Raw genomic sequence first — 20095 nt, forward strand, 5'->3', positions numbered from 1 at the left:
AAAAAACAGGAATTTTAGAGTGCTATAGAAGATTGTATAATATCTTAAGGGAATATAGCTGGGATGGATGAAGTTATCGCTGTCAAGGCTATTTTTTTCCAACTTGATTTTCGTTTCTTCTAGCAAATAGACACAACTACCCAGCAGAATGGAGATAAAATAACAAATTTGCTTAAAAATAATACAAAGTAAGAACCTGCTTAAAATATAAAACCACTTTTTCAGGGGTAACAAGAAGGCGGTATCCCACACATTTAATAAATTCGATTTCAAGAGAGTTCAGCTCAAGGAAGTGAAGCCCTCCTGTAAAAAATAATCAGTTTTAAGAAACTTGCAAGCTATAACATAAGTGTCATATACCGACAGCGGCATAGTGCCTATTCGTAAAGTACCGATCCTGAGTGAACTTGGCCGCCTTTTGAGTTCGTTAAAAAAAGGAATAATAGAAATTTGGTAAGATTGAAACCAGCATTAGGCAAGTCACGATCAAGCGATGGGCGTTATACGAATTGACGCAATAAGAAGGATCGCGGGCACTTATTAGATCCAAGTAAACCAGCATTATGATGTACAACTCATTTCCACAAGAGGCATGTTGCGCAAATCTATCAAAAAATTTCAGCGCAAGAATGCCAGTCTCCCAAGAGTATGATCACCTCGTCAAATAATCCCGAATAGAAATGGAAGGTGGTGTTGAAACGTAAAAAAGCGTCGTTTCGGTTCTGCTGGCTGTGGCGTTGTTCCTTTTCTGTAAGAATAGCAATAAACGGAGAGCCCCCTAAACTAAATTTTGTGAGGAATACAGCAAGTTGGTCGAGTATAGAAGCTAAAGTGTCTATCAGCAGAACGGAATTAATCGAAGCCAAAAGGTTCAACGGCCGGTGGTACAAAGGTCCTTCCTTTTCCCACCACGAAGCAGAGGCCAACTCTCCAAGACTTGAAACTTGACTTCCAGAATTCTCTTCTTTTAGGTGTTCTTCAGGTTTCACTAGTTTATTACGATCTGATAATCGCATCATATTATTACTGCAATGAGGGGCTTTTCGCTTTTCATTAGCTAAAATCGTTTGGGTTCGTTGCTTTGAACCAACTAATCTAGTAAAAGGCAATACCTTTTTGACAGGCAATTTAGTAAAAGCTTCATTAGGAAAGGCTTGAGTGTTGGCTAGTATTTTTTTATCATCATTTCTAAGCGAAGTGGTATATTCACCCTTATCTAAACACTGAGGCGCTGGAGGAAAATTCAAGGGAGTTTGAGAACAAGTACATAAAGTATGAGCAGGAATAGTACGCCCATAAAATTGCTGAGGCTGGGTAGGTGGCATCACAAAAACTTTATTCGGAAAATAATAACTCTGACTTTTCAGGCCTTGCGGAGGCCCACCAGCAAGATGTTGAGAATAATGCAAATGTTCTGGCAAGTAGTAAGAAGTTTCTTGTTCTTGAATTTGTTCACTCACAAAGTTTGACTCTGGAGATGCCAAAAAGAGGAGGGGTTTAAGTTGTTTTAAATTATTCTTTTGTTTGGCGACAGGAGTAGAATCTACACGCAATGAATGAAAATCCGCAGTAACATAATCTTTTAAAGTATTGTAACTTTCAACGGCATTTTTACTTAGTTTCCTCTTCAAAAATCTTAAAGGCTTAGACTGCTCCTTACATAAACAAGAGCGCTTAGTTGTGTAGTCAGGAAGAGCTTGTTTTTCTTTAAACTCTTGTTTCTTTAACTGTTTTTCCAGAAAATTTTGTTGTTTTCGTAGTTGCCGAATTTTTTTTTTAATAAAGACGGGATCATGAAGTTTATTTTTATCTTTTTTTTTATTAAGATTATCACTTGTAATGACGTCTTCCACAGGTGTTAAACTAACAGAGGCATCTTATATATAAACAAATTACAATAAATATTATACTTGACAACATATACTTATTACCACACTAAAGTAACAAAATAGTTTTAATAAATTTTTAATATAAAAAAAAATTAATATATAAATGAAATATAATAAAAAAGTTAACTATAAATCTTTTTTTACTTAATACTTACAATTTTTAGAACTTGCAGCATCCTCACCCAGCGCCCATTGATTACTTACACACTCGCTAGTTTCCGCCATTAACACAGTCTCCCTCTTACTTTGGCATTATAAGCTCCCATTCCGCTCAATTGTCGGAACCAATCAATTGTTTAAAAACTGTTATATCAAAACTAAACAGTTGAAATTATATTGGGATGCGTGAACACCTACAGAATTCTCAAGGAGAGTAACTTCATGTTAAAGTGTAAAACGAGACTGTTCTGTTTTCCGATTTAGTAACAACTTATTTTTAAAGTAACAATATAATGCGGAGCTATCCTTATACGTGCTTGTATATATACTCCCCTCAATAGTGAAGAAGTAAAAACAAAATTAAAGTTGATATAATGCTACAAAAAGAGATTGAATATTAGGTGCATAAAAAACGGGTCTAATAAAGTGATAAAAAAAATTACATTTCTTTAACCCAAATTTTTAAAATATATGCTTTTTATAATAAATGTAAGATAATCTTTTCGGATTTATTTTTTTCAAATTGGAAATATACTATATTTAATCTTTTAAAAAAGCTAGTAATAATAATGCTGCGTCATAACTGTATATATTTTTTTTAAGTTTCTAACTGAATAAGCATCTTGGAACATATGTAAACGTGAAATCTGCTTGTTGCTATTGCGTGTCTTATAGTACTCAAAAGTACTAGCTCTTTACTGATAGTTATCAGCGATTTTATAGTAAATGCTATGGTTAAAGGGTCGAATAATATAGATGTATTTTAATTCATTAACGTCGTTTATTTGTTTTAAAAGCAATTCTGAGCAGCCCGAAGCGACTACATAAAAAGATTTGTTTGCACATTGGAAACGTAACTAAAAGTAACACCCTGAGGGCTCATAAAAGCGTGCCAAAAAAAGTATCGTCTATATATGTAATTTTTTCTAGTCACAAGATAAGGCCAAGTGCAAGTTTACATTGCTTTGTACTATTGTACAAGCGAGCTTTTTCCTTTAAAAGTTTTTCTTTAAGCTAGTATAACGGAAATGCATTGGCGCGGTCTTAGTTTTCAAAATGTAAAAGCGTGGTACTCTATACTTCCTTTGCTTTTATTTTTTTTTACTCCCATCCTTTTTTTAGGTTTCCTACTGTACTGTCCTGGACAGCCTTCAGCTTTTTTGGAATCATTCTATTGACGCAGCCTACAGCTATCTATAGTAGGCTACCGTTTGTTGGCAACCGCTATAGAAGCGAAGATTTTGGAAGCTAAGTTACTTCTTATAATAAATAAATAAATTACTCAAGGGGCAAAGCTTAACATTTTAACTGTTATTAAAATTTAATAAAAAGAGATAAAAAAGAAAGGCCGAATCAATATTTTTACGACTATATACTACCAATAATTTAGTCTTATTTTTTTAGTATTTAACTTTTGCTTTTGTAATAACTAAACTATAATATGCATTCAACGTTTTTTTTAGGATTGAAAGTTTTTACCAATAACCCTTTGAAGTTAATGTAGATATTTCAATGAACTTTTTCATAAAAATTTTATTTACCAAGTAAGAATAAAATAATTGTTTTTTGGTAAAGTAATTCTTTTGCTATAATATAATAATGTAACCTAGAAATTTAGCACTAGATTGGTAAGAGTATCCTACACCAAAAGGCTTTTTACTTAGGAAGAGGCTTAGGTGCTCCTTAACCTTCTAGTTTAAAAAACGGTCAAGCTTGTTATTTTAAAGTATAAATACTTTATACTTCCCTTATATTAAAAAATTAAAGTTAGTCGTGCGACTCTGACTGTTACTTATAACTTTTAAGTGTTCTTCATCTTAAATGGACCTTAATCTTTCCCGATCTCCTTATTAACTCCGCTTTTAAGAAAATGTTAAAATACTTGTATGTAGGGCCTATAAAGACTCAGCTTAATAGTTTTTAAGCCTATTGGCTTGAAAGTATATAGGCGATTTGTACAAGATAGACATTTTTAGTTGCTAGAAATAGTTAGAAGGTAATACTAAGACACCAGTAGACTAGCTTGTAAAGATTTAATTTTTATCATTGTGATCTTTTGATCATTTCCCTTTACTTTAGTTAAAAAAAGAATCTTTACATCAGAACCGTATTATAAGTAATTCCTTTCTTTCTTCCAGTCAGTGCTTTGGGGAGGTAGGGACTAAAATTGGAGCGCGCAACTCCAAGGCCAAACCTTATGTTTTGTATATAACTTGAGCCTATTATCACAGAAAAAAGTTATTGTATCTTTGGCAGTGCTTCGCCCCGATTTCTGTTTTATCGCCTTTAGATAAAGCAACCTTGCTATAAATTTTTTTTGAACTTATACGCAATAGATAGAAAAAATACGTAACCTGTAATAATATAACTTTTTGCCAATTTTAAATTCAAATACTGGTCTCTTTACTCTTTTTGTTTACCTTTTAAAGCCCGAGCACCATTTTAGAAAAAATAACTGGGCGCTTTTTTATACTTATTAGATAAAAAAACTAGGGTTACAGAACCTTCTATATTTGAAGTCAATAATACGCCTCAAGTTTCCTTTTCTAGTTCTAAAAAAAGAAAGCGGTAAAAAGTTTACTTTTCCTTCTAGTCTACCCCTTGAAAATCTATTATAAGGCCTGGACAATGGGAGAATATATTCAAACTTTTGGCAGATATATAGTTTATGAGTTTAATGTTTTATTCAGAACGAAGTTTAAAAATTTGCAGAGTAAGGCGGGCTTAAAAGAAAATTCTTTGCCAGGGCTAAGATCTAAATATAAAGTAAATTTTCGGCCTCCAGCGTAAAAGTGTAATACACGGACAATAAAACTAACCATGTTGTAAAGGTGTAACACTGGTTGACTGGTCGAGTAAACTCCTATATTTTAACCGAGTTTTCGCGGCGGTAGAAACAGAGGTTAGCCTGGTAGGTTGAATATAGTCATCCCTTTGAGTCGGGCGTAATGCCTCTGTCAAAGTTAAAGTCATTTTGGCTGGGGAGATTTCTTGTTTTCAATAAGGCCGAGCTTTTGTTGCGACCAGCGAGAAATCTAGTTAGCTCTTCTCATTTAAAAAAAATTAGCGCTAGTTCTGTTTCTACTCCTGAAACAAATGTTTTACGCTATTATGAGGCTCAACAAAACTTTCGAAAAGAAAATACTACTATCTGCACGCTTTATGTGCTCAGTGCATTTGTATTTTTCATTGGAGGCACTTACGCTTTTGTTCCAGTTTACAAGCTAGTTTGTCAACAAACGGGGATTGTTGGAAGCTTGAAACGCAAGGTAGAAAAAAAAAATTGGTTTGTATATTATAAAAAAACTTCAGTAAAGCTCTAAAATTTTTAATATTTTTTGAAGCTGTTAAATTCTAAAATAGGAGGTTGATTTTTCTAATGTCACTCCCGTACTTGAAAGACCTTTGAAAGTTCGTTTCCTAAGCGATATTAGCAAAAATATGAAGTATTTAATATATATTTTTTAACATTTGCGAAATATTTGAGAATTTATCTTTCATATTATTTAGCTGGAAATTTTATCCCGAGCAACAGTATGTAAATGTTTATCCAGGAGAAACTGCTTTGGCTTTTTACAAGGCAAAAAGCAATTCTGACAGAGCAATCACAGGTTTAAGCACATACAACGTCATCCCATTTAATGCAGCGCAATACTTTACCAAAATTCAGGTGGACATCTTTAGAGATCCTTATAAAGCTTTGATTTATTTAACTTTAGTAGTGTTTTTGCTTTGAGGAGCAACGCCTGTTACCTAATGAAGAAGTAGACATGCCGGTTCTTTTTTCTATTGATCCAGAGTACGTCAACGATCCGGAATTAGCTCATGTGAACGAGATAACTCTTTCTTATACGTTTTTTGAGTCTAAAAACTTTAACTATGAAGAGTGGCTAAAAAAGCAACCGGAAGCTAAAGCTGCGCTCAACTAAAATGCGAAACTCATTTATTTTGTTTGGTTTGCATAATAAACATCATAAAACAATTTTTATTGCGCAGTTCCGCTGTAAATAAATTAGTTCCTCGGAACTAAAGCTGCAAGGTCATTGCCTGTTTAACCAAATTTTTAATGACTTGCGGCTCAGACACTGTAGAGCAGTCTCCGAGCTTCTGTTTTTTCACCCTGCTGAATATATCTCTTAGCAGTCGTCGCATTATCTTTCCAGAGCGGGTTTTGGGTAGGCTCTCTACCACCACGATTCTTTCAGGAGTAGCAAAAGCACCGACTTGCTGGCGTACTTTAAGCTTCAGGTCATTAGTAAGCTCTACCATTGCAAGTTTGAGCTTGAGATTAGGCACGCTGTACAAGATTATCTCACCTTCGTTGAGGGTTCCTTGAGGGCGAAGTACGCAAAACACCCAGATGCTCTGCCCCTTGACTTCATGGTCGATCCCTACAGCGGCCACCTCCGCGATGTCTTTGTTTAATGCAATGGCATTCTCCACTTCTGAAGCTCCTTTAGAAAAAAAAGAAATCGAGCCATATAACTTAAAAATAGTTAGCAAAATATACCTATTCTGTGGCCAGAGACGGACATGACGTCATCTATACGCCCAACGACCCTACAGCACGAAACTGAGAAAATTTAAAAAATGATCCCTATAAAAGGTTTACCATAGATATCCGTCCTCATCGAAAAAACCGCCTATTTTTCCACTGGATTTAGTATCTACAGCACTGCATAGCACAAACTCGGAAACTTACTATCTCCAGCCGTATAGTGACCCGGAAACACACTAAAGTACGACTTCTCAAAGCGGTTATGATCTTTAAAGATTGTGCGCATAATTCCAGGCCACGGCCTATCGAAAACGATGCAGCCTTCCTGCCCTGCGGCTGCGGGTGTTCCCTTCAATGCGTGAGAGCGGGTTAGCAAGCAGCCAGAAAGCGAACTACTAAGCTACGCTGATCGTACATCGGGATTAAGGACTTGCACTTGCACACCGAAAAAAGGCAGTGCGCAACTGCCTGGTTTAGCGGGTGCTGCTCCAGGAAGCGGCGAGACCATGAGCCCTACAATTTGGAGTCACACACACTTGCTCGATTGCTTTATAAGTCTGACCTCCAGTTTCCGTTTGCCAGTAGGTATCGACTACTGCGCACTTCTGCTTTCCCACAGCTTTGTAGTACCAAAGCCAAGCCTCCGAGTTAATCGACCTGAAGTAATAAGCGAGGGATAGGGGAAGGAAGGAGGGGAGCCGAAATTTGAAACACGGTCGTACTCGCCTACTGTGCCAAGGACTCTTAGTGAGGAAAGATCGTGCTTTTCAAGAAAATGACTGTCTAGCCCCATCAGACTTCGGATGGCCGTCGGCGCAGTATAAAATTGCGTTACTGCGTACTTCTCACAAATGCTCCAAAATCTTCCCCCGTCTAAGAGAAGACATTATAAGAAAGCCGCGCAATTGCTCCAAAGTGAGCAACTAAAATAATTTATAATTCTAACCTGGATAAGTTGGGATCCCTTCAAAGAGAATGGAAGTAGCCCCGTTGAGCAAAGGGCCGTAAACTGTAAAGACGAAAAAATGAGATCCGAAGATCGCTAAGCAAGCTGTGCAGTTTACTCGTATAGGTGTGGCCTGTGATCCAACCTACTGGGAAAATAAAGCAAAAAAAGGCAGCCTATGAGCTGATATTTTAATACAAGTGCGCACCTATGTCTGCCGTGCACCAGAACACGTCTCCTTCATGATAGTCAAAAGCATAACGGTGGGTTAAAGAAGCGTAAACCATGTATCCTATATATAATAGGTTAACAACTCACGAAAGAAAAATTATATTACTAGCTCCAGAAAAACGTTTTGAAGTACGAAATTAACATATAACTAAGGCAATAGATAATCTTTTATAACCCTTTTGTGCGAAGAAAGCAAACAAATTTTTGGCCAAAGTTAACGTTATTACAATGCTTAGTGGTTGATTTTTATTGATTAAATAATAATTTTCTTACTGTGAAAAACGCTTCTAAGACTACATGTACTAGTATAAAGGACGGCATTACAGTATTATAACACCTATTTTTATAAGCATTAAGTATTTAAGTTTTTAAGTATACCTGCAATAGAATGGAGAACTCCTTTAGGAGTGCCTGTCGAGCCGCTTGTTGTATAGCACAATAATATTTATAACAGAAAGATTAGTAGAGTTATTTTAATTAACCTAGTATATAGGAGAAATAAAGGATCTTCAGAATCCAGCCACTCAACAGAGCACTCACTTTTACAGGTGTCGACTAAGTTATCCCAGCTTATAAACTTTTCATCTTCTGCTTTAAAACCAACCCAGTTTTTTAATATTACTTTACTCACAACTAAGTTGTTATCCTTGCAAATCCCTATAGCTTTTTGGACTATAGGGATGAGTGGGATTTGTTTAGGCCCGCGAAGAATCCCATCTTACAAAGATGCTTAAGAAATAAGGTGTAGTGTCTTAATAAAGAGAGCTCACCAGCAGTTATTATGCATTCTGCTCCTGCGTCTACTATTCTAATGGCGAGTGCTTCAGAAGAAAAACCTCCAAACTACGAATATAATAGGTATTACTTGCTCTTAGATTATAAATAAGAAGAAAAACGATAACAGTTAGACCCTAATCGGTTAGCTTACCACCACCGAGTGCACGGCACCGATGCGTGCGCAGCCAAGTACAGCAATTATGAGTTCAATAATCATTGGCATATATATGATTACACGGTCCCCTTTTTTAACGCCAATTTTTAAAAGGGCATTCGAAAATTTGCACACCTTTTGAAGAAGCAACCGATATGTGTATGAAGTAAAGGTATTGGGCTCATTTCCTTCAAAGTAAAAAACCACCCTTTCACCCTTACCCTCTTGAATATGCCTATCTAGTGCATTGTAGCATATATTTGTTTTACCGCCCTCAAACCATTTTATAAAAATGGGCCCATTTCTCACATTAAAATTATAACTTAAAACTCTTTTCCAGCTAATGTTCCAATAAAATTCACTGGCTACTTCACCCCAAAACTTTTCTGGGTCTTTAATAGATCTGGTATGCATTGCCCTGTAGGATTCAATTGAATTAATGTGTGCCTTTCTGTTAAGAAGCCTAAAAGGAACATCTACGACTGTATCCATCTTGTTCTTTGGATGTACTTTAGCCGATGACATCTAAGCTTTAAAATATTAAGTTAGCGAGTTACATTAATAAGTTAACTTTAATAAAGGCAAGAGGTTTTAAACAAAAAAAATTAACCAACTGAAATAGAAAGCTTTAACCATATAGAATTTCGTATAATATGCATAAATATAATCAACGTCGTTTTTATATACACCAAAAATGAGTACCTTTTAAACTCCACATAAATGGCCGGTAGTCTACCGCATATGGTAAAAAAGTTGGTTAAAATAGTAACTGATAAATACCGCTTAGAGGACTGGAGGATTACTCAATTCACTCGCTTATAATATGAAATACAATTAAATATATCTCTTAGTATAATAAAAACTATTAATAAGCACATGCACACTACTAAGGCGTTAGTAAGGCCCACAAAGATTCTCAAGAGTAGAGACCACTTTTGCCATAGAAGACAAATATATAACCAACTCAATATTAGAGGTTAAATATATCTTTTAATCACCACATTACCACATTAATTAATAAAATGGTAATTTTGATTATTAAATTTTTATTGTCGCCTTTCAAAATATAGCAAACTGAACTTTATCTTTTTACACAAGATTCTTCCAGTTGAAATCAATACCTAGAGAAACTTTACCGTAGCAAAGAAAATTTTACCTTTAAAATGTTTTGGGATATATATTATAGTTACTTGGACAAAAAAAGTGCAGTCTTTTGAAGCAGTTAAGTGCAAAAAAGCGTAATAAGTTTATATTAACATAATAATCGGCGTGTGTCCTTTTAGTAGGTAGATTAGGCCTCTGGTTTTAAAATAAAAATCTGAATTTTTTCTTTTATAAGAAAAAATCTGTATGCTAACTAAAAAAAAAGATAACTTAAAATAGCATGTCTTTTATTTTCGTATTCCTTATATAAGTTTACTATTATTTTATTTCCTTCCTCCCCCTAGTTATTACTCAAAAAGGTTTAAAGGTCAAGCTGCTTATAAATTTTGCCCCTTCTGTAAGCAAGTGGTAGTCAAAAATTATGCAATATTTAAACGCAATTTACGGTAAAAAGTTAATTAAAATGGCCTGAATAACTTAGTCAAACTATGCAAGGCTTAATTAAATACTCAACCAAGTCTTATAAGTGTAGGCACCCCTCGTATAACAAAAGAGTAACATTTTTAAGATGAAAAAAGATTTTTATAGGTACTCAAAGTTTTTACTTCATTTACCTAAAAATGCTCAAAATTTTTAAACTATTAAGAGAGTGTAAGTTGATGTTTTCCGAAAGTTGTAAAGCTGTCACCGACGTTTCTTGTAAGTTTCCAAAACAGAAAATGTGGATTTATTAGCCTTAAAAAAATCCATTGGAGAATAAAAGGCGCTTTTCTAAGTATCTGAAAAACTAATTGCCTATTAACTACTTGTGAGTAAATTCCTAGAGTTTGTTTGTTAAGGTTATTCATGATAATGCTCTAGCATCCAAAATTTCATTTAATTCGGTAACTCTTTGTTAACACAGTTTTAATAATAAAATTATGAGCGCTTAATATTTATTATGCGATTTATTAAACTATTGAAATGTCTATTTTAAAAAAGATTTTTTAGTTGTAGAGAATATATTTTAAAACATTAAACTTTTTTAAAACCACTAGAATTAATTCGATGGTATGTAATGAAAATACGTTAATATTTTCACGGTATCATATGAATAAATTTTTTCTTTCTTTTGTTACTGAGTTTTCTTTTTAGTAGCTGTCAAGTTTTACGAGTTAATTAAAATCTTTTCAAGAATAATTATGAGGTTATCTTTAAGGCACAACGCTATATATTAATGGGTTGGCCCAAACACTCACGAAGAGGTTCTATAAACCAGCGCATTAGAAAAAGAGCCAGACAATGAAGACCGTTCCTCTTTTAAGCAGTTATGAAAAAACAAAATTGCGCTTCCCCAGCCGAAAACGACTCAAGTGAGGCAATACTTTTCGCCGATTCTCTTGCTGCCGACCGTTTGTACTTCACTTTTCAATGAACTACATATTAAGTTGAGCTGCCCTTCGGCTGTGCAGCAGAAGATTGTTGAAACTCTACTAAAACGGAAGGCACCACCAAACTGCTGTCTTGTGAAAGTCTGCTACTAACAGAGTCTAACAGTAAGATAAACATAATAAAAAGGGATAAGGGCTAATTTATTTAGATAATTTATATATATATATATATATAAATTCCTATTATCCCGAAATATTCTTGATGTACTGAGGGTTTGAAACGTCTGGAAGAATTTATAACCTTTCAAGATGTTAACTAGTACCTCTGACACCTTTCATTGCCATGGAAGAATAGCTACTTCCGTGATGTTGTAATTACGAATTAGGTACCGGTCCAGCTTCTTTTGGCAGCCGGCAGTGGTTGAATCCGCTAAGCCTCGTCGCATTTAATAGTTCATAGTCTCTTGCTTTATTTTACCTATGTTCCGCAAAGACTTAATTGATACTGAAAAAGCTTTGAATGAGCTTGGCACAAGGGCTTATTAAACAAACTGCAAGTCCACAACTTCGCATTTCGAGGTGTCCAAGCCTATCTTGTAAACCACATTTATCTCAACTCGAAACTATTTAAGTGCAAAGTTAATAAGCCTACTACTATTGTAGTCTTAAGTCAGTTAGCTTCCTGCCTAAAAAGGATTTTAAATGATAGACAACGCTTACTATCAGAATTTTTGTTTGTAAGTTGTACACGTAACCCCCCGACCAGAAATATGCGAGTTTGGACGCCCGCGGGAATCAAACCCGTGACCTCGAATCGCGAGTCAATGCTCCTAACCGCTGAGCTCGACGACAACTCCGATCCCGGTGTGATTGTTTCACGTATTTAGTCTGTTATACCTCGTTCCTAATTTTAATTAGCTATAACATGGAATGGCGTACCACCGTAATCTTCGTGACGTGCTTTGAATTTTTATGACTCTTAAAATAGGGGTAAAGGTTTCAAACTAAGAATAAGAATAAAATAAATTAACTTTCAGTAATCAGAAGTTTGGGATATCGTGAATGCAGACGAGCTTATCATATTAAAAGTTTCACCTTCATACAACTATTTAATTATCTATTTGTTAAAGTTACTCTAATAACAAAAGTATAGTCTATTATTTTAGTTTTTTTACAAAAGCTCGGGACTCGGTATATATATTGACCAGGTTAAGCCAAGGAGATATACGACAATAATATTTTTCTTTATTATTTTGTAATTTTTAGATTTGTTGTGCTACCCAAAATTCTTTAAAGTTATAGTCTTTAATATACTATATCAAAAGTAGGCCGCCAACTTTTTTAAATTATATTCTGTATGCAAAAATGAATACTTAAATTTGATACAACAGCCCTTAATACTTGTTAAAATCCAAGTTTGCTTCTAACTTACTTGTAAAGGCGGGACAGTCTAGTTAATCTTTTAAACAATATTTGTCTGCTTCAATAAATATTTTTTTGACTTTATACTCGTCTACAAGTACTTAAAAAGCAGAAAAATTCAGTAAATTAAATAAAAAAGGAAAATAGAAGACGATTGCATTCTACACCATGACCGCCAATGACACTAATTTTACTTACTTTCAAGGTACGTTTAGTCCTAGGACCAGGAACGACCCACGGGAGTTGAAGGAGTCGGAGTCTCCCGTCTTGGTCAGGACACAACTTCCGACGCTACGGTGCAACGAAAGAATGGAAATTACCTTCCATACTTTTTGTGTTTCGTTCTCCTTTAGTTGAACGAGCTCCTAGATTATTAACAAGTCTGGGTAAGAACACTATTTAAACCTAAAACGAGCTCATTTTGCAAAATAAAGCTCTGGCGTTATTCCTGGCGAGTTCCCATGGGTAGCAATATCTAAGGTAATCATTAGGGCTCCAGTTAAAATGAAAGAATACCTGTTCGTGTAATGTCACCTCTACGACAATCAAGGCCTTCCTTTGATCTGGGGCCAGTACTGCCAATGCTGCTCCCTAATGGCCACTGGAGTACTATTGCTGAAGCTTTTGTCCAGATTAGAAATAAAGTATCCTGAGCTTAAAAGCGGCTGCAGTCCCTTCCTTAGATAATCTAGGCTCATTTTTTCCTTCGGCTTCCTTCTTGGAATGAACTAGTATTCGAAAACTTACCTAGTATACTTCAGCTCCTAATGTAAAATATCCATTTTACAAACATTATTACTATAAACTTTAACTATGTATTAAAAATTATAGAGCTTCATTTAGTGTCTCGAAGTTGTAATTTAGATTAAAAAAGAATAATTATTAATTTTGGAGTATGTTACATAGTTTAAAGCAGTTTTAAAAAAAATTAAAAAATATAGTTACTTATATACTCTTATATTGACAAGTCCTATTAAACTTTTTGGAGTTGAGGTATTTTAGGTATAGCTAAATTGGAGTTGGTTTAAACCTAAGAGACTTTTTTTTTAATATAAGTAATGTCTTCACTATACAAAATTTTAATTGCGAAAAAAACATTTACAAGATATTGAAAATTAGTACATTAAGGAAAGCTAAACAGCTGGGAATACTTGACCTTAAACTTATTTGATTTCCTTAATACAATTATTATAAAAAAATTAATATATATATCTAATGACAATATTAACGGAATTTATATTTAAGTATTTTGTAGGTTATATAAATCTTACAAAACTATACAAATTTATTATTCAGGGTATAGAACGGATAAAGACGTGTTTTTTTTTTTAAATAACCAAAAATTACTTATTTTAAATGGAAAGTTTAATAGACTACTTTAATACTACACAGCTAAAACTACTTGACAATATTGCAAGACATATGCATAGTAAGAAGTTACTAGTTCATGGTCTTTACTAAGTCTCGAAAACTGCGGTTTTATCGTTGGGTTTTTGGGCGTACGCGACCAACAGTTTAAACTCTATATGTACTGATTTTAAGCTACAAAGAGACAGACAACCCAACAGCTTCCGCTATAATAGGTAGACACTAGTAAGAACCTCTACAACTAGGAAGTAATCTTGGTTTTCAAACGTACTCAAGCCTTCGTTTTATTGGCTAACACCACTTTCATGTTTTAATGAAAATGGAACATTTTTCTGTAGAGAAACTAGTTTGAGTCTAGTCAGTCGAACTCTAAATTTCACATAAAAGACAGTAGTTACATAGTTAGATAAGTATTATTAGAAATCCTTTTTATTCGTTTTTAAGATTATAAGACTTACCGTTCAGCTTCAAATAGTTTTATGTTCAAAAACTTATTCTTCTCACATTAGTGTAAAAATGTTTTTATTTACACTTGATACATAAGTTAAGTTTCATTAAAAGTAGAATAACTTTTTTTGTCAACCAAACTTACCAACATTTAAATTTGGCTTTACTCGCGATGAATGACCGTGTGCAAAAGAATAACGTCTTGCCTACTAGAATGTATTATTCAAGAATTATAGTATTTTTAATAATTTATATTTAAAAATATTTAAAACGTTTAGGGTCTTATTAACCATGAAACTTCGACTTAAGAGCGCGAAAAAAGGGTACAACCTGCTAAAGAAAAAAGCGGAAGCCCTCCTTTTTAAGTTTAGATCCCTGCTAAAAGCTATAATTAAAGTAATATATGTAATATTATTATAGGTAACGGGTTATAAATTTTATTATTTTTCTGTTTTCAGTACTAATTGGAACAGCCTTATAATAATTGTTTAAGAAGTATTAACGTTTATAAGGAACTAATAACGTAAAGAAATTAATAATTTTTAAAAAAAACTTTAACACCTTTCTGGTATAATAAAGGCCCATTACATCTAAATTCTTATCTTCACCACTTTATATTCTCAACCACGACAGAGCAAATCAGTGTTGTGCACAGAGTTACAAGAGGCTTTTATTTCGATGGCTCAAGCAACTTTTCAAGCGGGGGACTTTTCGTAAGTAAACTGCTTTTAATTTTCATTCGTATTAAGTAGAATTATAGAATTAAAATTTTTAACTAAAAATATTGAACATAATAATTTTATTACTTTGGTATATGAAAAGAGCTTTTACTACAGACACCTTATTTTGGAGAATTCTACCACTCCGACTATAAAAGTGCGCATTACTACGGATATTGTCGCAGGTGTTAAACTTCCTGTTTTCCAACGGCGCCTTACAGGCACTGATGGTCCCCTTTTTTTTTAATTACTTAAAAAAGTATACAATTTTTATACTAAAGGCACACTTTTTCAGCTTACCAGTATACAGGACTCGGAAAAGGAGGCAAGCAGATCAGTGTTTGCAAAGCTAAATTTATAAAAGCCACAGAATTGCTTTTAGAGCTCGCTTCGTTGAAGGTTACCGCCTTCTTAAGCTGATCTCCCGCGTAGTACAACTCAATAGCAGTAACGCTCGTCCGGCAGACTTCCTTTCAAGCGCTAAACGAAGCGATTAAAGCCACGAGGCGGCGCGTCAATGCGCTCGAGTACATTATCGTCCCTCGACTAGAGGTGGGGATCACCTGACACTAACAACTTTTCTTGCATTTTTTTAATGTTAATTTAGAAAACGGTGGAGTATGTCATTTCTGAGTTGGAAGAAAAGGATAGAGAAGAGTTTTTCAGGTTAAAGAGAGTGCAAGACAAGAAAAAGATTAGACGAGACGCACCTACTGGTGACGGGCCGACTTATTTTGCTTAATTTTATAAAATTTTTCGTAATATTTTAGTCGGCTAACGCAAATTTGCAAAAGGTAGACTTTACCTGGGAGGCCCCTTCCGTCCAGGAAAATACCACCGATTTAATGCTATAACTAACGCAGTGAACAATAAATTTAGTTTGCTATCCCGATTAAATAAATGCCTTAATAACAACCAGAAAAGCATAAAAAAGTAAGATTATAGGTTTTATTAGTTAGCAAAGTAACGCCCAAACAGAAATCCTCCCAAGTACATGGGCAGGTCCACGTGAGAGCCGAGTAGGAATTGAAGGAGAGGATACCCCACGGCCAACTTAGCCCCGTCCACACGGAAATTTATTGGTAGATATGGCAAAGGAAAGGCTCTCTGGAACAAACAAATACAGAAGATTTTAAATTTCTAAACTTTTATAACTCCAGCGACGTACGTCTAACTGTTGCAGTTCCACCATTGACCCAATCAGGCCCATTACCGCCACGCCACCGCCAATTGACCAGCCCCTTTGGCCGCGTAAGTATTTCCATAAAATCGAAAGGGCTGATCCTGAATAAAAAAAAACGTAGATATATATATATTTTTTTAAATAAAAAGCGTTTGAGTGGTGCAGACCCGCCAGGATGGTGCCAAAGTAAAAAGTGTAGAAAGAGCGACCCTCCCAGAACTCCGCAATATAACCTTCAAACTTACATAGAAAGCAATTTATAGTCACAAAAAGATTAATTCCGAGAATAAGTAAATATAAAACCAGTTTAAGCATTAATAAAGTCAACACTAACGAGTATACATTGGCGTGGCTAAGGCCTAAAAGATTACTGTCAAACTGGAATATAGCTGTAAAGATGAGAATAGACCATTAGTAAAAAAGGTCCAAAGACGCCCAGCAGGTTTCTCAGAATCGTGGTTTAGAGCAAAATGTTTTTTCATAAAGGATAAAGGCAGTAGCCACCAGAGGATGTATACAAACATGTTAAGTAACATGAGATTTTTAAAGACATTTTGGCCATCTCTTTTATTAAAGGCGGGTAAAAAGTCGTAGAATAAGGGAGGACTTAACTCAAACCTACAGGATTTTGAAGGGGCCTCAATTAAGGCATAATTTTAGCTATATAGATATATACTCTTAAACTACTTTGAACTTTGAAAAAAATTTGTTAATAAGCATAGTGATAAAGCTAATTTTAAAAATTAAATTTTTATTAACTAAAAAAAAAAAATTTATAAGGCTATATAAACTTTAAATAATAAAAATTATATATAGTAATCACCAACGCATTATTACCAAGAATTATATAATCCGAGCCATAATGAGTCACTACGACGGCCTTTAGCAATTTTACAGAACAAAAAATTAGAGACTTGTTGATGTGGTATGTTTAAAGTCTGTTAATAAATAACTTTTTACTGCACATAATAATAAAGCAAAACGAAATTAAAAAGGTGAAGAGAAAAAAGTGACAAAGATACTTTATCACTAGGGACTGTTAAAATGGCGGCCAGAAGCAAAAAGGCAACCAACTTATTCATTAGCTCGCTTATGAAAACCTAAAAAGCACACCAAGCTTTTTTAAAATAGTGTTAAGAGCAGGTGTATGGAAGTATTATATTGCCCTTTTAGCGTTCATTCTAAATTACTCTATAGTTCGTTTTCTTCATTTTTTTAATATATTATATACAGTTATTCTTATTAAAAAAAACTGTTAGTAGTTAAGTTTCCAAATTAGTTAATTATTTCTAGGGTGAACAACTCCACGAAAGACTAAAAATATAAAGAAAAGTAAAGCGTTAAATCCCATAATTTTTTGCTGATACAAAAAAATCTGCATCAGGTTATACCTGGTGCTTTAAGAAAAAGCAACCGTCATATGAATATAAGAAATGCCATTTAAGCGAACTATGAAAGGAGACTACAAAAAAATTACAATAATAAAATATTCGTTTACTTAATAAAACGTTTTTTAATTGTTTCAGGCTTAAGTTTTCCTAAGTGTTTTTCTTACGACACGAAAACGTAAATTTTATAGTAAGCAACAAAAGCACAGTAAGAACTTGAAACAAGTATGCAAAGCTTGAAAACCGTAGGTACTCAAGTGGAGTCTACAGTTCACGAGAATTTCTTTTTCTTAGTGTCTATCTGGCTTCTTGTCAGGGTTTTTAAGTCCCAACTCTCAGCACTTTTCTTCCTTCTTTCTTATAACCTTTCTTAGTGCCTAGTCGCTAAGCACTTTTTATCCTTACAGTTTTTTACGTTCTTCCGTGGTAGAAAAAAATTACTTTAATTTCTATAACCCTTGCTAACATTTTTTTTGATCAAGGATTTGCTATTGCCGACTTACTCTATTGAACTTAGTGAAAGAAAATGAATAAACTCAGCTTTTCACGAAGTAACGCAAGGGTAAGCAATGAAACAAAGCTTTTTCAATGACGAGGTAAAGCACATCACTAGCCTAAGTATTACCTTAAAAATTTCTGTCTTCTTCCAAATTGTAGTTTATACACTATACTTACAGAGATATATAGAAGTTTAGACATGAGGCTAGTCAACAAAAAGCTATAAAATTGGAAAAAGTTTATGGATTTGGAGATTAAATTGCAGGTTGGCTAAATTTCAGTAATAATGTACTACCAAAAGGTGCAGTTAAGGTGGTGGCCATAATCTAATTGTATTTATTCTTTTTTTATTTCTATTTTTAATTAAGCGTAGGAAGTTACTTGCTGGAAGCAGGATATGTAAAGGTGCTGGCTATTTTTGTTAGAGTAACGCATACTTGTAATTTAATAATTAAATAAAGAGTAACTTAAACGATTTTTCTTACAAACATGACAATTTTTAAGAAAAAGGTCAAACATTTATATAAGTTTAAGCTGCCTCAAGAAAAGTGAAAAAATTAATTGTTAAGTTATAAAAATACAATAAGGAAATAAGTTAGCCATTACCTCTCCACACTCACGAAGGGAGCGAATGTTAGCATGTATTGTTGGGGTTATAGACTCGGTCGTGTTTGTACTCTACCGTTGGACTTACTTTTGTTATTAGTTCAGTAATTATCCCGTATTGTTCCGTTTAACTTTGAGCTTCCTAGTCTAATACACCTATACTGGTTATGATTTACTTAGTGATACATTTTAACTTAAAAATAGTAATATTCTTTCTCTTTATGTGTAAATAATACCCTGCCAACGTTTATAAACTAACGCACTTCAACTTTTCGTTATGACAAGTGCTCCTCGCTTTCACCCTATGGCACGTTTAAAAATTTTTTGTTAAGCTTATTTATAATTAGGACTACTATTTCGTTTTTGATTTTTTTAGCAGTGTTTAGAAAACCACTTTAAGCTAAATATGTTTAAACTATACTCCTTTCCGTGAACTCGAATTTGAAGTCAAAAGAAGCTAAACTGTCTAAAAGAACTAGCGCTAGTAAGATGGAAAAGATAAATTAGAAATTACACATTATATAAGTTTTTAGGGTGTTTCTTGTCCCCAATTGAAACAATTTTCTTTATAGTAAGTTTTATAAACAAAAATACCTTGTAAACCAAAACATGGATTAAAACAACTTTTGCTAGCCTTCTGTGAAAAGAAATTAATGAAGTATAATAGCTGTTGGGTCCTCTTTTTCTTGCATCCAAAGATAACTCTTTTTTAAAACTTTGAAGAATACTGATAACACGGAACTTTTCAAAGTGTGCACAAGCGAGTCATAGACAAGCCCTTGTTTCTGTGACGTAACGTGATATATGATAAGCGCGATAACAACCATCGTGTTTAATCTTTTTGCAAACTTCAGAAGGGGGCATGTCGCTTACTTACGAAAAACACAAAATATTGTACGATTTTACAAAAACCTTTGAAGTTTCCTTTACTACTAAGGTTTAATAAAATACACAGTTTTAGTTTAAAAGTTGTGTTATACTGCAATCTTGTAAATTTTATTGTAAATTTATTTTTAGTAAGCTTTATGTTATTTGTTTGTTATTTCAAAACAGGAAGGTACACAATTAAAACCTTGGGCCTCTGATCTTGAGAGAACCCAACTTATTTTATATAGTAAGTTTTAAAGGCTCTTCCTCTTTTAATTTTGGTTTAATAACATTGTTTCTTTTTAGGATTTTATGAAGCTGTCCTTAAATACTTCCAAGCACTTTTTTATCAATCAAAGATTCCCCCAATCCTTAAACTTAGTTATGATGACGCTTTTATGTGTTACAACCTTTCTTTGAGCCATAATAAAAGTAAGTTTTACCCTTTTTTATTTTTATCTTATCTTTT

At 33.9% G+C, this 20095-nt stretch overlaps 4 protein-coding genes and 2 long non-coding RNA genes across 8 annotated transcripts; 3 read left to right on the forward strand and 3 right to left on the reverse strand.

Moving 5' to 3' along the window:
• Nucleotides 1–56: 56 nt before the first annotated feature.
• LOC135146523 (uncharacterized) lies at nucleotides 57–2114 on the reverse strand. Its single transcript, XM_064078651.1, has 7 exons — nucleotides 2045–2114; nucleotides 804–1876; nucleotides 657–748; nucleotides 467–605; nucleotides 361–415; nucleotides 197–303; nucleotides 57–136 (listed from the first exon to the last, which is right to left on the reverse strand). Exons 1-7 carry the CDS (start codon nucleotides 2112–2114, stop codon nucleotides 89–91), a joined length of 1584 nt encoding a protein of 527 aa, XP_063934721.1. The 3' UTR covers nucleotides 57–88.
• Nucleotides 2115–5003: 2889 nt separating this feature from the next.
• On the forward strand, nucleotides 5004–5955 carry LOC135146534 (uncharacterized). 2 transcript variants are annotated; one of them, XR_010283857.1, is made up of 4 exons: nucleotides 5004–5317; nucleotides 5412–5494; nucleotides 5559–5718; nucleotides 5768–5955. It is a non-coding gene; the product is annotated as an uncharacterized LOC135146534 (long non-coding RNA). The 2 variants fall into 2 exon arrangements; XR_010283858.1 differs by having other exon boundaries at nucleotides 5771–5955.
• An 89-nt stretch (nucleotides 5956–6044) lies between these two features.
• Nucleotides 6045–9179, reverse strand: LOC135146524 (acetyl-coenzyme A synthetase, cytoplasmic-like). The gene is made up of 15 exons (XM_064078652.1): nucleotides 8652–9179; nucleotides 8494–8566; nucleotides 8206–8440; nucleotides 8102–8145; nucleotides 7701–7784; nucleotides 7611–7637; nucleotides 7493–7555; nucleotides 7269–7419; nucleotides 7109–7203; nucleotides 6962–7059; nucleotides 6751–6895; nucleotides 6661–6691; nucleotides 6559–6608; nucleotides 6365–6502; nucleotides 6045–6310 (listed from the first exon to the last, which is right to left on the reverse strand). Exons 1-15 carry the CDS (start codon nucleotides 9177–9179, stop codon nucleotides 6075–6077), a joined length of 1998 nt encoding a protein of 665 aa, XP_063934722.1. The 3' UTR covers nucleotides 6045–6074.
• A 5181-nt stretch (nucleotides 9180–14360) lies between these two features.
• Nucleotides 14361–15944, forward strand: LOC135146533 (V-type proton ATPase subunit D-like). Of its 2 annotated transcripts, none has more exons than XM_064078661.1 (9): nucleotides 14361–14428; nucleotides 14483–14581; nucleotides 14644–14761; nucleotides 14999–15078; nucleotides 15202–15314; nucleotides 15380–15483; nucleotides 15550–15636; nucleotides 15692–15800; nucleotides 15883–15944. In XM_064078661.1, exons 2-9 carry the CDS (start codon nucleotides 14538–14540, stop codon nucleotides 15936–15938), a joined length of 711 nt encoding a protein of 236 aa, XP_063934731.1. In that variant the 5' UTR covers nucleotides 14361–14428; nucleotides 14483–14537; the 3' UTR covers nucleotides 15939–15944. The 2 variants fall into 2 exon arrangements, with proteins under 2 accessions (XP_063934731.1, XP_063934732.1); XM_064078662.1 differs by having other exon boundaries at nucleotides 14424–14428; nucleotides 14480–14581.
• A 91-nt stretch (nucleotides 15945–16035) lies between these two features.
• On the reverse strand, nucleotides 16036–17379 carry LOC135146526 (uncharacterized). The gene is made up of 7 exons (XM_064078653.1): nucleotides 17290–17379; nucleotides 17105–17205; nucleotides 16677–16885; nucleotides 16571–16626; nucleotides 16435–16507; nucleotides 16253–16368; nucleotides 16036–16191 (listed from the first exon to the last, which is right to left on the reverse strand). Exons 1-7 carry the CDS (start codon nucleotides 17347–17349, stop codon nucleotides 16036–16038), a joined length of 771 nt encoding a protein of 256 aa, XP_063934723.1. The 5' UTR covers nucleotides 17350–17379.
• A 2233-nt stretch (nucleotides 17380–19612) lies between these two features.
• LOC135146512 (uncharacterized) lies at nucleotides 19613–20021 on the forward strand. Its single transcript, XR_010283853.1, has 3 exons — nucleotides 19613–19696; nucleotides 19813–19873; nucleotides 19933–20021. It is a non-coding gene; the product is annotated as an uncharacterized LOC135146512 (long non-coding RNA).
• The last annotated feature ends 74 nt before the right edge of the window (nucleotides 20022–20095 follow it).

Source organism: Zophobas morio, unplaced genomic scaffold (assembly GCF_036711695.1).
Source record: "Zophobas morio isolate AGI-343-1 ecotype UQ-CSIRO unplaced genomic scaffold, CSIRO_AGI_Zmor_V1 ptg000238l, whole genome shotgun sequence".
Lineage (NCBI taxonomy): Eukaryota > Metazoa > Arthropoda > Insecta > Coleoptera > Tenebrionidae > Zophobas > Zophobas morio.

Bases quoted from the DNA above. Each gene is read 5' to 3' on its own strand.
- LOC135146526 (XM_064078653.1), bottom strand. From the start codon at position 17,349: ATGAATAAGTTGGTTGCCTTTTTGCTTCTGGCCGCCATTTTAACAGTC. The intron at 16,886-17,104 runs GTAATAATGCGT...AAAATCCTGTAG, and splicing joins CTCGGATTATATAATTCTTG to GTTTGAGTTAAGTCCTCCCT. The intron at 16,192-16,252 runs GTACGTCGCTGG...TGTTTGTTCCAG, and splicing joins TGGAACTGCAACAGTTAGAC to AGAGCCTTTCCTTTGCCATA.
- LOC135146533 (XM_064078661.1), top strand. From the start codon at position 14,538: ATGAATGACCGTGTGCAAAAGAATAACGTCTTGCCTACTAGAAT. The intron at 15,079-15,201 runs GTAAGTAAACTG...CTTTTACTACAG, and splicing joins TTTCAAGCGGGGGACTTTTC to ACACCTTATTTTGGAGAATT. The intron at 15,484-15,549 runs GTTACCGCCTTC...CTCGTCCGGCAG, and splicing joins TAGAGCTCGCTTCGTTGAAG to ACTTCCTTTCAAGCGCTAAA.
- LOC135146523 (XM_064078651.1), bottom strand. From the start codon at position 2,114: ATGGCGGAAACTAGCGAGTGTGTAAGTAATCAATGGGCGCTGGGTGAG. The intron at 304-360 runs GTATATGACACT...TATTTTTTACAG, and splicing joins TAGGCACTATGCCGCTGTCG to GAGGGCTTCACTTCCTTGAG. The intron at 137-196 runs GTTCTTACTTTG...TCTGCTGGGTAG, and splicing joins TGGTTTTATATTTTAAGCAG to TTGTGTCTATTTGCTAGAAG.
- LOC135146524 (XM_064078652.1), bottom strand. From the start codon at position 9,179: ATGTCATCGGCTAAAGTACATCCAAAGAACAAGATGGATACAGTCGTA. The intron at 7,785-8,101 runs GTATACTTAAAA...TATTATATATAG, and splicing joins AGTTCTCCATTCTATTGCAG to GATACATGGTTTACGCTTCT. The intron at 7,204-7,268 runs GTACGACCGTGT...TTATTACTTCAG, and splicing joins GTCCTTGGCACAGTAGGCGA to GTCGATTAACTCGGAGGCTT.